Raw genomic sequence first — 19,523 nt, forward strand, 5'->3', positions numbered from 1 at the left:
TTAACAAAGAACATTAAATGCTGTGAAATATATTGCTTATTGTTAGTTTATGTACAGGTGCAACTCGAAAAATTAGAATATCATGCAAAAGTTCATTTATTTCAGTAATTCAACTTAAAAGCTGAAACTAATATATTATATAGACTCATTACATGCAAAGTGAGATATTTCAAGCCTTTATTTGTTATAATTGTGATGATTATGGATTACAGTTTATGAAAACCTTTGCACAATATTCTAATTTGAATCTGGGGTTTTCATAAGCTGTAAGCCATAATCATCTAAATTAAAAATGATTCAATGACTCACACATAAAGACTTAACTTCAGTTTCATTACAGAATGAATCAGCATTTTGAACAAATATTTTGAATGAATGATTCAATGAGTTACTTAAATACTTCACTTGTTTCATTACTGGATGAATCAGTGTTTTTGAAGTAAATCTTTTGAATGAATGATTCAATGAGATGCGTTTTAAGAGTCACTTGTCGCCACCTACTGATTTAATAATAATCGATATAATCGTTATTTGAAGCATTAAGTTATTCTTAAAAGGTGATTTACTCTATTTTGATCACTACCGTAAATATCAGTGTTTAGATGTCAAATATAAACTTTTATCCCTGTACTTCTGTGATAATATGAATATGTTTAAGACATAATTATAATGTGTGGCTGAAAAGACTGAATCTGTTTGCCTATACATGACAACCTGGCAGCCCCAACAGATCTGAATGTTGATTCTGTCAAAGGTTTAATAGACACAGTAATTTATGAATGAGATTGAAGATCGCAATCTTTAAACGATTATTCTCAAGTTAACGTATTTAGTTGAGAATGTTTAGATATTTGCACTGGAAGCACAAAATAAGACTGAAATATTAGTTTTGCAGTGTTAGTTTTGTTCTCTTTCCTCCTCAACCCTTGTGACGTCACAGATCCTGCTAGATCTCATGAACTCTGTGTGTATGATAGTGTTGTCAAAAGTACCGACTTCGGTACCAAATCGATACTAAAATTTAAGAAATGTGACGCTTTGAGAACTCTTTGGAATCGTAAACACCCCCACACATTAGCCAATCAGAGACATATGCAATGAGCTCATGATCGCACTGGCCAATCAGAGACATATGCAATGAGGTTATAAACACATTAGCCAATCAGAGACATATGCAATGAGGTCTTGATCGCACTGGCCAATCAGAGACATATGCAATGAGCTCATGAACACACTGGCCAATCAGAGACATATGCAATGAGCTCTTGATCGCTCTGGCCAATCAGAGACATATGCAATGAGCTCATGAACACACTGGCCAATCAGAGACATATGCAATGAGGTCTTGATCGCACTGGCCAATCAGAGACATATGCAATGTGGTCTTGATCGCACTGGCTAATCAGAGACATATGCAATGAGGTCTTGATCGCACTGGCCAATCAGAGACATGAGCTCTTGAACGCACTGGCCAATCAGAGACATATGCAATGAGCTCATGAACACATTGGCCAATCAGAGGCATATGCAAGGAGGTCATGAACACATTGGCCAATCAGAGACATATGCAATGCGCTCATGAACACACTGGCCAATCAGAGACATATGCAATGAGATCTTGATGGCACTGGCCAATCAGAGACATGAGCTCTTGAACGCACTGGCCAATCAGAGACATATGCAATGAGCTCTTGATCGCACTGGCCAATCAGAGACATGTGCAAGGAGGTCATGAACACATTGGCCAATCAGAGACATATGCAATGAGCTCATGAACACACTGGCCAATCAGAGACATATCCAATGAGATCTTGATCGCACTGGCCAATCAGAGACATATGCAATGAGCTCATGAACACATTGGCCAATCAGAGACATATGCAAGGAGGTCATGAACACACTGGCCAATCAGAGACATATGCAATGAGCTGATGAACACAATGGCCAATCAGAGACATATGCAAGGAGGTCATGAACACACTGGCCAATCAGAGACATATGCAATGAGCTCATGAACACAATGGCCAATCAGAGACATATGCAATGAGTTTATGAACACACTGGCCAATCAGAGACATATGCAATGAGATCTTGATCGCACTGGCCAATCAGAGACATGAGATCTTGATCGCACTGGCCAATCAGAGACATATGCAATGAGCTCTTGATCGCACTGGCCAATCAGAGACATATGCAATGAGCTGATGAACACAATGGCCAATCAGAGACATATGCAATGAGGTCATGAACACATTGGCCAATCAGAGACATATGCAATGAGGTCATAAACACAATGGCCAATCAGAGACATATGCAATGAGCTGATGAACACAATGGCCAATCAGAGACATATGCAATGAGCTCATGAACACATTGGCGAATCAGAGACATATGCAATGAGCTTTCGAACACATTGGCCAATCAGAGACATATGCAATGAGGTCATGAACACATTGGCCAATCAGAGACATATGCAATGAGGTCATGAACACATTGGCCAATCAGAGACATATGCAATGAGGTCATGAACACATTGGCCAATCAGAGACAAATGCAATGAGGTCATGAACACAATGGCCAATCAGAGACAAATGCAATGAGGTCATGAACACAATGGCCAATCAGAGACAAATGCAATGAGGTCATGAACACATTGGCCAATCAAAGGCATATGCAATGAGCTCTTAAACACATTGGCCAATCAGAGACATATGCAATGAGCTGATGAACACATTGGCCAATCAGAGATATGCAATGAGCTCATGAACACAATGGCCAATCAGAGATATGCAATGAGCTGATGAACACATTGGCCAATCAGAGGTCGGTACTTTTGACAACACTAGTGTATGAGCGAATGTGAGGTAATTTGTGTCTCTCTCTGTCTCTCTCTCAGAAGACCGGAAGCTGTTTGTGGGCATGTTGGGAAAACAGCAGAGCGAAGACGACGTCCGGCGTCTGTTTGAGTCGTTGGGGCAGATAGAGGAGTGCACCGTTCTACGGGGGCCTGATGGGGCCAGTAAGGGTCAGCACCTACACAACTCTGCCTTTTACTCTATCATTCCTTCAGACGCTTTGACTCTCCCGGCTTCTTCACATGGAGCAAACACACAATACTAGTGGCTCTTGAGGTTTTGAGGTGTACATATGAATCAGGCGGGGTTTTTGTTAGATGCACAGAACTGTCTTCTGTTGGTGAAGTGAACATTATTGTTGTGATCAGGTGTAACGGTTCAATAAATTCACGGTTCGGTTCGATACGATACAGTGGTTCACTTTTCGATACAGCAAAAGAAAGAAATGCCAGAGAAATGTCCTATTTATTAAACGAAAAATTGAAGTGTGAGTTTTCTTACATCTTGAAACTTAACTGGGTTTAACTGGATAACTGGGTTTCTTTTTCTGGTGAGAAACTTTAAGGACCTCTCTCGCTCTCTGTTTACTCTCATTGTGGCCTGGGTGAAACATTTAAGATATTAAAAGGTGTAATTTATGATATTATGGCATGTTTACACCTGTCTGGCTGTTGATGATGCTTCTCGTGTGTTGCACTTCTAGGTTGTCTGGATTTGTGTCCTGAATAATGGAGATTTAGCAGCGCTAGTATCCCATGAATTCGTGTCCAAATGTTTCTCCTCAAATCAAAAAGGCATTTCAGAAGAATTTTCCCTAACCATCAGATTTGAAATCCTCAAAGTGTGCTTGTCATGTGTAATGCTTTCCTGGTCTTCTGTCTCATGAAAGTGTGTCCCTCGTCACTCTCTCCGGCATTAATGCATCTTGTTTGCGGGAAATAGAAGTGGCTCTGGAGCGGGTCGGGTCACGCAGGTTTGAGGATCGCAGGGTTTGTTAGATGGATGTTTGTGCTGTGTTTCCCTCGGCGGATCCGGTTATTGCCTGTGGAAAGGTTAAAGTGTTCAGAGGAACCAGCAGAATCCTCAAAATGAGATGCAGGAGATCGTATCACAGCGTCTCTTCTTCACACACTGATGTTTCCTCCGGCCTCTGCACTTCTGCGTTCTTCCCTTTGAGGAAGTTTGCATGGAATCCGGGGCAAATGCATATGATTGTGTGTGTTCACGTAGTATTAATGCAGCAAATTTCAGTAGCACCTCATTGCAGTACACGAGATCCAGGGGGCGGAGTTGGATCCAGATCTAAGGGGCGGAGATGGGTAGGATTAGGGATCAGGGGGCGGAGATGGGCAGGATTAGGGGTGGGGTAATGGATCGAGGGTGGAGATGGGTAGGATTAGGGGTGGGGTTAGGGATCATGGGCAGATTAGGGGTGGGGTTAGGGATCAGGGGGCGGAGATGGGTAGGATTAGGGGTGGGGTTAGGGATCAGGGGGCGGAGATGGGTAGGATTAGGGGGTGGGGTTAGGGATCATGGGCGGATTAGGGGTGGGGTTAGGGATCAGGGGGCGGAGATGGGTAGGATTAGGGGTGGGGTTAGGGATCAGGGGGCGGAGATGGGCAGGATTAGGGGTGGGGTTATGGATCGAGGGTGGAGATGGATAGGATTAGGGGTGGGGTTAGGGATCATGGGCGGAGATGGGTAGGATTAGGGGTGGGGTTAGGGATCAGGGGGCGGAGATGGGTAGGATTAGGGGTGGGGTTATGGATCGGGGGCGGAGATGGGTAGGATTAGGGGTGGGGTTATGGATCGGGGGCGGAGATGGGTAGCATTATAGGTGGGGTTAGGGATCGGGGGCAGATTAGGGGTGGGGTTAGGGATCATGGGCAGATTAGGGGTGGGGTTAGGGATCAGGGGGCGGAGATGGGTAGGATTAGGGGTGGGGTTAGGGATCAGGGGGCGGAGATGGGTAGGATTAGGGGTGGGGTTATGGATCGGGGGCGGAGATGGGTAGGATTAGGGGTGGGGTTATGGATCGGGGGCGGAGATGGGTAGCATTATAGGTGGGGTTAGGGATCGGGGGCAGAGTTGGGTAGGTTTAGGTATATGTAAGGTGGGAGGAGTTGGTTTTGACTCCAACTCCTCCCCCTGGATTTCAATCCAAGTCCTCCCCCTGGATTTCGTGTTCTGCAGTGAGGACTATCTCGCAAATTTGGGCACATTTTTTTACTTTTGTTAATACACACACACACACACACACACACACATATATACACATACATAAAGCAGTATATATAAATATCTAATTTATATTTTTTATATACAGGTGAAACTCGAAAAATGAGAATATGGTGCAAAAGTTCATTTATTTCAGTAATTCAACTTTAAAGCTGAAACTAATATATTATATAGACTCATTACATGCAAAGTGAGATATTTCAAGCCTTTATTTGTTATAATTTTGATGATTATGGATTACAGCTTATGAAAACCTTTTCACAATTTTCTAATTTTGAATTTGGCGTTTTCATAAGCTGTGAGCCATAACCATCACAATTATAACAAATAAAGGCTTGAAATATCTCACATTTTTCCTTTGATTAAAATATTGCCAAATTAGTTTATGAAATAAAGGGTTACACTTTATTTTAAGGTGTCATTGTTACAGTGTAATTATGCATTTAACTTCTGAGTAATATTAATGAACTACATGTACTTACTATAGACTTAAGGTAGGATTAAGTTTTGGTTTAGGTTTAGTTTCATGTAATTATGCATAATTTACTGTTATTACTATGGTAAGTAACTATGGTAACTATTTTCGCCTTAAAATGACCAGTTAACTAACCTCTCTCTCTCTCTCTCTCTCTCTCTCTCTCTCTCTCTCTTTCTCTCTCTCTCTCTCTCTCTCTCTCTCTCCACAGGCTGTGCTTTTGTAAAGTTTTCCAGTCATGCAGAAGCTCAGGCTGCTATTAACAGTCTCCATGGTGGACAAACGATGCCTGTAAGTCTCTATCACTATATTAATATTAATTTCTCTAAATACCCGGCTATGTGTAAATGTGGCCTATCGTTTGTTTTTTTCTATGTGCGCTGCAGTTTTGTCGTCTCTCTCTTTAAATGCTCGAGCGTTTAATTGAATTGAAAAACATTTTAGCAGAGCACCAATTTAGAGTTCTTTCCAAAATCTTTGGGTTTTGGGACACTCCTAAAATAGATGATTAATATATAATTAATATTAATATTGAAAACACAGAAGCACAAGAGATTTAACTGGATGGACTAATGAATGTTCCTGTTGTTATTGAGGATGTGCAGATGTGTGGTGTCTGATGTAGATCGACTGTTGCGCACTCAGACCTCAGGTTAGCTGAACTGAATTTAATGTAGTTTTGCACCTTCGTCTTGAAGGCTCAGAAATGCAGACACACTGTAAAAAGCTGAGATTACACTTGTCTTGGAGAAGGTGTTGATCTCAGGTGTTGAGCTGATTCTGCTGAAACACTGCAGCTCAGTGTGTGTGTGTGTGTGTGTGTTTGCTGAGCATGTAAATATTCACTTTATCACGCCTGAGAAAAGTAGTTTGTGTAAGATAGTTTGGTATTTCGATGGCCCACTTTAGACATTCCAACTACAAGTCACTTTGTCACTAGAGTATTAGTCGATTAAATACTCTATATTAATCTTTCTGCTTAAATACTCTTTATTTTGATGCTCCTCAGCAGATTTTCTACTGTCCATAAGTAACGCTGCATCTGCATGTCATCTTATTCTACTAACCCAAACTCTAATACTCTGAGAGTTGCAAAGTTACTTGTAGTAAAGTAGACCATCCAAATAAACTGATATTTTCTGTTTATTAAACTTGTCAACACCATGTGCACATTGCATTTCACCTCAAACAATAAGAAATTATATTTTGCATTATTTTCATGACAATAAAACAAATCCCTTCAAGGTCTCATTATTGTAATCTAATAAAATCAAACAATATATTATTTTGCCATTCTGCCATTTTTATAATATTATAATTTTTTATATAGATTTTGCATATAAATTAATTTTATAGTTTACTTTAATACTGTATAAAGTATTGCATACTACATTGAAATAAATTGATGTAAATACATACATATATTTTCTCTCAGAAATTACTAGTAAATTTCACAAATAATTGCAATTAAATGGCGAGAAACACATTGAATTAAACACGAAATTACAAAAAACTAATTTTCTTGTAAAACATCTTTTTTTATGGTGTAGTCTAGACATATTACACTTATGAGATTTTATATGATAATCCCAATGGTCTTTTATTTATGCGAAATATAACTGATATCTGTATGAAATGTCACATAGACATGTTCTCCCCTCAAACACAAAAAGGTTTTAATTTTTTTTTCCGAAGAACTTATTAGTAAAAAAAAAAGTCAATATTTTCTCTTCGTGGTAAAATCTGAAAGTGTTTCTGTCACTTTTGTCAGTTCCATTCTGTACAATTCTTTCAGTTATTGTTTTTTATTTCTTTGCTATGTAAATCTCTGCGGGCCGTGTGAGATTTAATCCAGACGCTCTCCTCAAACCAGATGAGTTTCCTGAACCCGTGACGAATGCCTCGGCCGGGACTGTCAGAGATGACAGCTTATCAAATTCAGAAAAATTCATTTCATCCCAGATACAGCAGCGCCTGCTTCCGCCCGTCATTATTGTGTTTGTTTGTGGGGATGTGTCTTTCAGCCGGAAGAAAATGTCCTTTCTCAAGGATCGACAGAAAGTGCTGCTCATCTGCACACGACGGACCTTCAGGAGCTTCTGAAGACATCATTTCTTTACTAATATCATTATTCTTTCTCAGAACTGACCGTTCCCTTTAGACAAGCCACGCCCCCTCTCACACACACACCATGTTCTCACAGTGAAACACATATCGCGGACCAGAGAAGACACTGAAGAACTCGCCTCCATTGTATCTTAAGTTTCTTCCGGGAGCGAAAACGTTACAATATTCCTCATTATAATAATTAATACGCAGAATAAAGGGGCGTGGCCTGGTTGAGTTAATTAGTAGTGTGTTAAACTGGCGGTTATGGAAAGGGGCGGGACATTTCCCAAACACACTCGTCCAATCACAACACATTGATCCAACTGACCAATCAGAGCACAGTGTGCTTTTCAGAAGGAGGGGCTTCATAGAGACAGGAAGTGAACGGAGTGTTACTGACAGACTGGGAAGAGAGGAGCCGCAACAATGGAGAATATGAGGAGAATAATCAACATTCAAGCAGGAAAACATGTTCTAGGAGAGCCTGAACTCATCAAGAGTTTATAAAAGGGCATAATAGGTCCTCTTTCAGGAATATGAATTGAATTATATGTGTGTATGTGTGTGCAGGGCGCGTCCTCCAGTCTGGTGGTGAAGTTTGCAGACACTGATAAGGAACGAACCCTGCGCAGGATGCATCAGATGGCGGGTCAGCTCGGCATCTTCAGTCCCATGACCATTCAGTTCGGAGCATACGGAGCGTACACACACGCTGTGAGTCTCACACACACAGATTACCAGCAATTTCTATCACAGAAACAAGCTTCCCCACTCTAAAAATACACTGGGTTGTTGCGTTTGACCCAGGATCTGGGTAGCACAAAAACTATCCAAACACTGGGTTGTTGCGTTTGACCCAGGATCTGGGTAACACAAAAACTACCCAAACACTGGGTTGTTGCGTTTGACTCAGGAGCTGAGTAACACAAAAACTACCCAAACACTGAAAAAATAACCCTCAAAAATGTACCCGAAAGGCTCAACCCAAGTTTTGGTTAGAAAAATAACCCAAGATTTTTTAGAGTGCTAGATATTTTAGACTCATTACATGCAAAGTGAGATATTTCAAGCCTTTATTTGTTATAATTGTGATGATTATGGATTACAGATATGAAAACCTTTCACAATATTCTAATTTTGAATTTGGGGTTTTCATAAGCTATAAGACATAATCATCAAAATTGTATCAAATAAAGGCTTGAAATATCTCACTTTGCATGTAATGAGTCTATATAATATATTAGTTTCACCTTTTAAGTTGAATTACTGAAATAAATGGACTTTTTCATGATATAAAAATGATTCGAGTTTGACCTGTATTTGTATAAATCTGTGTGTGTGTGTGTGTGTGTGCAGCAGGTGATGCAGCAGCAGGCGGCGCTCATGGCAGCGTCTCAGGGCTCGTATCTGAACCCCATGACTGCCCTCGCCGCCGCCGCTCAGATGCAGCAAATGACAGCTTTCAACGTCAACGGCCTCGTGGCTGCGCCGATGACACCGTCTTCAGGTACCACACACACACACACACACACACAAAGCGTTAATTAAAGTAGGCAGCAGGATCAATCGCTCCGCTCTCGCAGGAAACGTGTTTCATCAGTTCGGCTCTCAAGAGCAACAAGTGTTCGTCTCAGCCAATAATCTCACAGTTGTGTGTCACACGAGGGTTTTTTGTTTTCATCTTTTTCAACTTCTTTCTATCGCGTTCACGTTCCCACACAGAAGCTCTTACAAAACCTACAGAGCTGACAGCATTTCACAAAACATTAAATGCATCATTCTTAAAGATCATCCCAGAATGCATTTAAATTATATTTCATTCCATCTTGAAAAGTATTGATCAATCTTATTATGCCAAATATTTGTTTGGAGGCCGGTAATATTTTTTTACTATATATATTTACTATACTATATATTTTTTGAGTAATCGCATCCAAAATAAAAGTCTGTGTTTACATAATATATTTGTGTGTGCTGTATATAATTATTTTGTATATATAAATACACACACATGCATGTGTTATTCATATATAAAATATTTATATTCATATAATATAGATTATGTATTTATATATATATATATATATATATATACAGAATTTAAGTGCAAATAATTCTTAAATATATACATGCATGAATAGGTATTTATATATGCAAAATAATTATATACAGCACACACAAATATATTATGTAAACACAGACTTTTATTTTGGATGCGATTAATCGCAATTAATTTTTGCACAGCCCTAATTTTTTTACTTTTTTTAATGTATTTTCCACTATTTTGCATTTTCTCTCAAACATGCTTTTTGATCTCATCCTATCGCTTTTATTATATTTTCTAATATCTTTATTGTTATTTAAAGCTTGACATCAAAGTGACGTCGTCTTGACTTATTCATACTTTTGCCCATCATGGATGCATTAAATTGATGTAAGGATTCATTAAAACAAAAATAACATTAAAGACTTTTATAATGTTAGAAAAGATTCTGCTTCAAATAAACTTTCAATTCATCAAAGAATCCTAAAAAAAAAATCATGGTTTCCTCAAAAATATGATAATAATAATCATAAATGTTTGTTGATCATCAGATCCTCATGTTCGAGTGATTTCTGAAGGATCATGTGACACTGAAGACTGGAGTAATGATGCTTTGATCACAGGATATAAATTACACTTTACTACATATTCACATAGAAAACAGATATTTCAAATTGTAAAAATATCTCACATTTTTGATCAAATAAACGCAGCCCATTGTTGTTTTTTAAACACAACAAAAATTACACTTCTGACCAATAGCAATGCGGTTCCGTCTTATCAGGATGCTGTCTATTCAGTGTGTGAAGCAGAGAGAGTGTGTCACTGAATAAAACACCAGGTGTGATGGGAAATGATCCGTCTCAGTGTGAGGATGATCTGATGCCTTTGACCAGAGTCCTTGACTGAAGAATACAGAAGTGAAGATTTGTGACGGATAATCCCAGACCCCCGTTTGACCCCCGTCTCACACACACACACACACACACACACACACTCCTGATGTGTCTGCAACAAAAGCCCGCTGACACCTCAGACGAAGGGTCACGAGGAATTAATTAAAGCGCTTCCTCTCGCTCTCGTCTGTCAGTTTTCCCGCTTTGATAATCCGTGATGTGGACACACACTCTTGTTACCCGTCAGCTTTAATCTGCCACGACTCAAATGCCCTTGGAGGAAAGCCGAAAGAAGTTGAGCGATCAGTGTCAGGAGGGCAGCGAAGAGACAAACACTTATTAATGCTTCGACTCGACCTCCTGCATCCGGTCAAACGTTCAGTCCTACAGCGCTTTATAACTTCATCCAATATGAGCCAAACTCCGCTGTAAAGCAGACAATACTGTGAGTACTGTCAAAGTCAAAGTGCTATGACCCAGAGTTTGTATTCTTATTGTCATAGTACTATTGTCACTACTGTTGTAGATTGCTAGAGCCTATATTACTATTGTTGTCATGAATATTATCATTATAAATACTATCTTTGATACTACCACCACTAATACTAATATATATATATATTTCTTTGTGTTTGTCAAAGTCTCTATCATATCCTCTACAACTATTCAGATACTACCCAATTGCATCACAGAAAGGACCTCGTGTGCCTACATATACCACTTTGTCGATGACTGTGTATTTTTGTATTTTTTTGTATTTTTCTGTTCTCTGTGTTTCTTTTTTGTTTTTTGTTTTTTTGTTTTTTTTTTGTTTTTCCCCTTTCCTCCTTCTGTATTGTAGATGTGTCTCACTGAATCTTACCTGGTATGTGTTACTGTTTTGTTAATCTGCAATATATATATATAAAAAAAATGCTGCTTTCACTGCAATTTAAATGAATATTATTTTTTTGTAAATCAGAGTTTATGCTTAAAACAAGAACAAATATCTGCCAACTTTGAATTAAGCTGATTTTACTGACCCCACTGGCACATATTTTTAAGCATAAACTTACTTCGTTTTGGTTACTCTTTCAAGTCATTTGTTTTTCAAGTGGAAGTAAATGTGTCTTGATTTAAGAATGTTTAGATATTTGAGGAGAACATTATTTTTGTGTTGAAATGATGTAATGTATAAAGCGCTATATACATGAAGTTGCTTGTACTGTGCCAATCAAAGGCTTGTTAAGTGTGTGTGTGTGTGGTGTGTGTTCGTAGGCACCAGCACTCCACCAGGCATCAGTGCCGGCGCGTTGCCCAGCATGGCAGCTTCCATCGGGGTCAACGGCTTCAGCGCCCTCCCTCACCAAACCAACGGACAGCCCTCCTCCGAAGCCATCTACACCAACGGCATCCATCCGTACCCAGGTAACAACACACACTCGTACCCAGGTAACAACACACACTCGTACCCGGAGCGCGTTAAAGGTTTTCCAAGTTAACCCTTGTGCATCCTTACGGACATTTTTGTCCTTTTCAGTTTTGTTTTTTTGATCACTTTGCCTGTGTTAAAGCTAACAGCAAAAAAATTGGCACAGGTGTGTATTTTTATTGGAATTTTACTATTTCACTGTCATTTTTTTGCATTAGGTACAAAAAATACTCCCTCTCAGCGTCTTTTGGACAAAAATGTCCCCATTGAAACCCATTAAAACTGCCATTTTTAATCCCCGGTTCAGTTAACTATAAAATCATGCAATCTTTGTTAAGAAGCTTTCATTCTGATGGCAAGGCTTTTACTATTTTTTATCAGATGGTGCCATTTTTTTAAGTTTGGCCTATAAAACAAATATGGCTTTATTCCTGTTTTCTGCTTCGGCATATTATAGAGCCGACTGGATAAATTATGCAACGATATTTGTGTGGGTGTGTTGGTATGGATGTCAGAGTGTGGTTAGTATGTGTGTTATAAAAAAATATGTGTGTAGAGAAAAACTGCAAATAACAAATCCAGTCACTGTGAGCTCCAGTGGGGTTTTGCTGCCACCCAATGGGGAAAATATGTTACTACGCCCAAACAAACTGTTACCCAAAGCTCATTTTTTGAGATATCATCCTCAAATTTGGAACACAACCTATTTAGATTTATGGCTTTGATTTTATTGCATATGTTCTTTTTTTATATGTTTTATATAAAATATTTTTTGTAAATAATTTTCATAAACGTATACCTATATAACTTTTGGATTTACTTATTATTATTTTATCTGCAAAGGGTCTTCTTTAAAATGATACCAAACTTAAGTCTGTGCTCCGAAGCGTCACATTTTTTGACATGGACATTTTTGTCCATTTTTGTTTTTGCACAAGGGTTAATATCTAATGATCTTTTCAACAGAAATGAATCAATCAACTTGACTTGACTAGCCTTCAGATGTTGCTGTCCCTTCCTAATAAAGCAGATCCGAATCAGCACTGACTAGCAACAGAACCCAGAGCCTATCTGAGCTGTTTTGACCCATTGAGCTCTATTGGTTCTCACGTGGGTTACAAGGGTTCAAGTCTGGCCTGAGACGGGAGAAGGTTTAATGAGTAATACAGATATTTTAGATATTATTTTAGTTATGAAATGAATGTGGACAGAAACAATGTGGTTGAATAATTTGTATTTATATTTAAAAAATGTGTGTGTCTACAGCACAAAGCCCGACGGTTACAGACCCTCTCCAGCAGGCCTATGCCGGTGTGCAACACTATGCAGGTGATTCTTACTATGAAGCGCTGATAACATCACTCACACACTGGATCAGTCCTCATATGACTGATGAAACACCCTGCTTTATGATAGCCTGAACTTTCTAATCAATTGTCATCATGTGACCTTGTTGCGTTGCATGTAGTTTCCAGGATTATAGAAATTAATGTGGTTATTTAGCATTTTTATTCAGTCTGGCTGATCAAACAATGTGTCACTTATGTTTCATCCGTCACACTTGCAGTGCATTGTGGGATGCAGATGATAATAACCTTACAGGAAACGGATTATTGTGAATTGAGCCCTCTGTTAATACAGATGTAGGATGATTGAGTGTGTGAAGCAGAGTAAAGATGAGTGTGATGAGCTTTATTCATGTATTCAGTGTTAAATCAGGAATTGTCTCTCGCTCTCGGTTACAGCAGCCTATCCTGCCGCGTACGCGCCGATTAGCCAAGCGTTTCCCCAGCAACCAGCCATCATCCCCCAGCAACAGCGGGAAGGTGAGTGAGACTCCGCCCACTCCCGATAAAAGCTGCTAATTGCTCTGAAAGATGGGCGGAAAATTCATAATAAATAATAAAAATGAATGAGTACAGAAATCACCAGAGCTTCATCCAAAATACGAACGAGCGTCTGGATCTGTGTTAATATCTAATGTGTTTTGATATTTTATGCTGCTGTAACATTTCTGGTGTCTTAGACCTTAATGAAATAGTTTGTCAAGATTAATTACAGTTGTAGTTTCCATGTTTGGTTGTGACTGAAAGTCTGTTTGTGTGTTTGTATTCCTCGTTGTGCTCTCTGTAATTGTGCAGCGCTCTCTTGGGAAAAACGCTCAATTAAATTGTGTCCCAGAAATTAATTTAAAGTTGCTCACAGTCATGGTAATGAGTTATGAAGGAGTTTTGAAGTATTGTTGTTTGCTGTTCATTTTAAACTGAACTAAAGTGCGGAGTGGATCTCTACGGGACAGACGACAGAAACCAGCCGAACACTGAATCACTTTCATGATATCTTTTTTTATTTTATGTTTTGTCTTTTGTTTCATCTTTTGTGATTTTAATATATTTTAATTTGTTTTGTGTTTAATATATTTGTTTTATTTTATTTTATTATTTTATGCTCTTTTATTTTATTTTAACATATTTTAATTATTTATTATAACTTATTTTATTATAACAATTTTTATTTGATTTTAATATAATTTAATAATATCATTTAATTGTATGTTTTGTCTGTTGAATTATTTAATTTTACTATTATTCTTTAGTAAAGTTTATGTTGTCTTGTTTTATTGGATTTGATATATCATTTATATTTTGTATGTTTTATCTTTTATTTTGATATGATTTTAATATTAAAATGGACATAGTTTAGTTCTGTCTTGTCTTTTATGTTGTTGTTTTCCTCAATCAGCCCCGTCTTAATTTACCACAAATCTCCCGTCTTCGTCGTGCCGTTAAAGCGAGAGTCAGATCCTGACGAGCACCAGGAGACACTGAGGAATTATTAATGTTTATACAATTTTCCCAAGCGCCGCCACACCTCGGAAGTGTCTGGATGACTTCAAATCCCATATCAATGTTTAATCAAATCTCCGTTTAACATCGTCTGAATCCTTTGCCAGATCACAGGCTGAAAACAGGTGCAACAGATCAATTTACTCGCAGATCCTCCTCTGAATATGCATCTGCATGCGTGCCGCTCGGCCTTCTGGGTACGGGTGTGTGTGAAATCTGGTTCTGTCTCCCCTTGCAGGACCGGAGGGCTGTAACCTGTTTATTTACCACCTGCCGCAGGAGTTCGGGGACGCGGAGCTCATGCAGATGTTTCTGCCCTTCGGCAACGTCATTTCTGCCAAAGTCTTCGTGGATCGGGCCACCAATCAGAGCAAGTGTTTCGGTGAGTTCCCACAATGCTCTAGCCCAGGCCTATTCAGTCAGCTTCATTCGAGGGCCGGATTATTAATTAAAATTAAGTGAGTTTTTGCTTGAAAAATAATGTTTCTGTTTGAATTATGATCATTGGCAGATAATATTGGTTGTTTTAAATAATTTCCCCAGAAACCAGGGCAAAATATGTCATTTTACAACTTTAGTAAATGCATCTTGATTTAAGAAATGTTTAATATTTGGACTGGAAACAAGACAAAAATACTAAGTAAGAAAAGCATGTTATGCAGTGTATAAGAAATACTTTATTCAAAAGAGATTAGTGGGGATTAAAAAAAGTTTAGGATTAATTCAAGCCATTGTTCTTCATTATTCCTCCAGGATTGCTTCAGAAATGGAGTAATTGTTGCTTGTGTGTGTGTGTGTGTGTCAGGTTTCGTCAGCTTTGATAACCCGTCCAGCGCTCAGGCGGCCATCCAGGCCATGAACGGGTTCCAGATCGGCATGAAGAGACTGAAGGTTCAGCTGAAGAGGCCGAAAGACGCCAACCGGCCGTACTGACCCGCATCATCATCACAGGTCAGTTCTGCTCAGGGTCACATCTGAGGAACCACACACACCCCAACACCGCCGCAACTCATGCTTCACCATCACAGTATGATGCATCATGGAGAAATCAAGTCCCGAAACCGTATTGTATTGCATGTATTTACAGGGGAAACTCGAAAAATGAGAATATGGTGCAAAAGTTCATTTATTTCAGTAATTCAACTTAATAGGTGAAACTAATATATTATATAGACTCATTACATGCAAAGTGAGATATTATTGTTATAATTGTAATGATTATGGCTTACAGCTTATGAAAACGTTTTCACAAAATTCTAATTTTGAATTTGGGGTTTTCATAAATTACATAAATTTCATCTATATTTTTTATTAGACTTTGTTTCATTTATTTTTTAACACTCACTCAGTCAATGTCTAGTCATAGAATAATAACAGATTTCCCAAATTCTCCCTTCCATTCCTTTATTTTATTGTATTTTATTTTATAATATTCGTTTATAAAAAATCAAGAAAAAATCAAAAGAAATCAAGTCACGACCTTCCCGAAACCGTATTATATGGCATGTATATATAATGAGAATATGGTGCAAAAGTTCATTTATTTCAGTAATTCAACTTAATAGGTGAAACTAATATATTATATAGACTCATTACATGCAAAGTGAGATATTATTGTTATAATTGTAATGATTATGGCTTACAGCTTATGAAAACGTTTTCACAAAATTCTAATTTTGAATTTGGGGTTTTCATAAATTACATAAATTTCATCTATATTTTTTATTAGACTTTGTTTCATTTATTTTTTAACACTCACTCAGTCAATGTCTAGTCATAGAATAATAACAGATTTCCCAAATTCTCCCTTCCATTCCTTTATTTTATTGTATTTTATTTTATAATATTCGTTTATAAAAAATCAAGAAAAAATCAAAAGAAATCAAGTCACGACCTTCCCGAAACCGTATTATATGGCATGTATATATAATGAGAATATGGTGCAAAAGTTCATTTATTTCAGTAATTCAACTTAATAGGTGAAACTAATATATTATATAGACTCATTACATGCAAAGTGAGATATTATTGTTATAATTGTAATGATTATAATAATAATACATTTTATTTATAATGCGCTTTTCTAAAACCCAAAGCGCTACAAACAATAAAAACAAGTAAAATACAAGTACAAAAGTAATACAAAATAATCATTACAGTACACAACATTAGGATACTAATCATAAGGATACTAGTCATAAGGTTTAATTATGGCTTACAGCTAATGAAAACGTTTTCACAAAATTCTAATTTTGAATTTGGGGTTTTCATAAATTACATAAATTAAATTTAATAAATTTCATGTATATTTTTTTATTAGACTTTGTTTCATTTATTTTTAACACTCACTCAGTCAATGTCTAGTCATGGAATAATATCAGATTTTCCAAAATTCTCCCTTCCATTTCCTTATTGTATTGTATTTTATTTTATAATGTTCGTTTATAAATCGTTGTTGTGCAAGAAAATCAGGTTTTTCCAAGTTGACCCCAAATTTTCACCTCCTTTTATCTTATTTTATTTATTTTTTATTTATTTTTGTTCCCAGATGTATCCAACTCCCCGTCCTCCGTCTCACTCGCGGCTCTGACTGGAACTCGCAGTTTCTCTTTTAGTGTTTCATTGAAGAAATAAAATCATACGGGTTTGGATCGAGTGTGTGTGTGTGACGGCTGAATAAGAGCTCGTTCCCGCTGTGTGTTTGTCTTAAATGCGTGTCATGATTTATCCGCTGAACATGAACTCCTAAACACACGAATGCCATGGACTGTTGTGTTTCTGTTCTCGAACCCGGCAGGGCTCAGGTACAGTAGCTCAGGACGGGCCGCTCTCTTATGTCTTCATCAGAGGAAGCTTGTCCAATCACTGTAAGTCCTCCCAGTGATGTCACGTGCGTGTGGATGGCGTCATGTGACTGTGGCTCTCGCTGTACTTCTGGTGTTTAGGAGTGTAACTGGTGCTGGTATCCGCTCGTCGTAACTCAAGTGCTGATTGGTTGATGGGTTGTGACCTTTGTCCCTTTATTGCTGTTGTACTGTGAGTTGTTGTGCTCTTCCTCGTTTAATCTCTCTCTCTCTCTCTCTCTTTCTTTTGTAACTCAAGCTCTGTTTGTTCTGGTGTGTATTTTGTGTTTTGGAGGTTTCGAAGGCTTGCTCGCGTTTGTATTTGCGTACACAAAGACTTTCCTTTTCATTCCGTTGTAGGTAAAAGTTCAGTTTAACTTTAAGAAATTGTGACAGAAATATATTACTGTTGTTCAGTAGAATTTAGCTACATCTCAATGTAATACATTTATGTTTTAAAACTTGAATAATCAAGAATTTTCGTCCATGTTTTAATTTTGTTAAATTGTTCAATTTGTGGTTTGGTGGTTAACAGGTCTTAGAAATTATAATTTTTTTAAAGAAATGTATACCTTTATTTATTTTATGGATTCAGTTAATTAGACATGCTTACTGATTATTACAATTTAATTTAAAAAATCTAATGGAATTCAGTAAAAATAAAACAATTTAGAAAAAATGTAAATGTATTTCATAGGGCCCTAAATATTTTTTTTTTATAAACTTAAAAAAAAAAAAAAAGTTCCATGATTTTTATTAATTAGACATGCTTTTTAATTTCTAAAATTTAAGTCCAAAAACATTTTTTTTTTACGAAAAAATAAAATAAAAATGGAATCCAGAAAAATTAAAACGGGAAAAAAAAACAGAATTTGGAAAAAAATTAAACAACTACAACAGCCTCTCTAAAGCTGAAATATTCCCTGTTAATGAATCGAGACATTCCCCTTCTGCTATATGGTGTTTTCATTGGGTGATCTGAAATAGTTTTGCTTGTAGATTCAACCCTGATCACTAGTGATGTTTACAAGTCAACATTTTTACATTTCTTAAGAAAAATAAGTTGTAATGCGTGTGTCTGCTGATGTTATTGCTGCTGATGGACTGTATATTTCAGATGATGTAAATTCTGGAAGATTTAATCACATCACAGTTTATTAAACACATCACGCAGATTGAGCACATAATAAACACTGAATGACCTCATAGCTGTATATTAATCATCAGATATGTGTTATTGTGCTGTCAGAAAGTGATCAGTCAATGGATAACTGTCCTGCTGTTGCTTTTACTGCTTCTGTCTTGTAGTTGCTGGTCAATTTTTACGTATTTCCATATTTTCGTAGGTTTTGATGTTGAAATCAGCCGTATATGTTATCGGACAGTACGGCCGTGGTTGTTCATCGTCTCGTTTGTTCACACAGAAGTATTTTAAATGAAGTTCAAGCAATTTAAACTGTCCTAGAAAACACATTTACAAGTTCACTTTCATCCAGAGCTCCTTTATACCCGTATAACACATGAACATATAAGATTTTGGTTTAGATGTCAAGAACATGTGTATATAACATATACAGTATCTCTCTCCAAAATCAAATATACGGTAGATATATTCTATTAAACACAGTAGTTTCCAGTTGTTCACAAATGCGCTTATTTATTATATTATGTAACTTAAGTTTTAGTCATGTACTAATAATAATAATTATAATAATAATAATAACATTTTCTATTTTCTTTCCAGCTTTGTAAATATATATATATATATATATATATATATATATATATATATATATTTACAAAGCT

The 19,523-nt window shown here is 37.3% G+C and overlaps 1 protein-coding gene across 9 annotated transcripts in view; it reads left to right on the forward strand.

The window, feature by feature from the left end:
* Positions 1 to 19,523, forward strand: part of celf6 (CUGBP Elav-like family member 6) — a 75,403-nt gene that overhangs the window by 55,090 nt on the left and 790 nt on the right. The window contains exons 4-13 of one of the 9 annotated variants that reach the window (XR_016145415.1): positions 2,897 to 3,025; positions 5,780 to 5,859; positions 8,248 to 8,391; positions 9,034 to 9,184; positions 11,875 to 12,024; positions 13,295 to 13,357; positions 13,774 to 13,854; positions 15,113 to 15,256; positions 15,680 to 15,825; positions 17,672 to 17,741. Coding sequence is in view for 8 of the 9 variants with exons in the window: in XM_089116559.1 (XP_088972685.1) it covers positions 2,897 to 3,025; positions 5,780 to 5,859; positions 8,248 to 8,391; positions 9,034 to 9,184; positions 11,875 to 12,024; positions 13,295 to 13,357; positions 13,774 to 13,854; positions 15,113 to 15,256; positions 15,680 to 15,807 (1,070 nt within the window). In the remaining variant the exon portion in view is untranslated. Of the gene's footprint in view, positions 1 to 2,896; positions 3,026 to 5,779; positions 5,860 to 8,247; positions 8,392 to 9,033; positions 9,185 to 11,874; positions 12,025 to 13,294; positions 13,358 to 13,773; positions 13,855 to 14,272; positions 14,352 to 15,112; positions 15,257 to 15,679; positions 15,826 to 17,671; positions 17,742 to 19,523 lie in introns of those variants that run through there. The other 8 variants (XM_089116559.1, XM_089116560.1, XM_089116562.1 and 5 more) reach the window with 8 other exon arrangements.

Source organism: Pimephales promelas, chromosome 10 (assembly GCF_988280905.1).
Source record: "Pimephales promelas chromosome 10, fPimPro1.hap1.1, whole genome shotgun sequence".
NCBI lineage: Eukaryota > Metazoa > Chordata > Actinopteri > Cypriniformes > Leuciscidae > Pimephales > Pimephales promelas.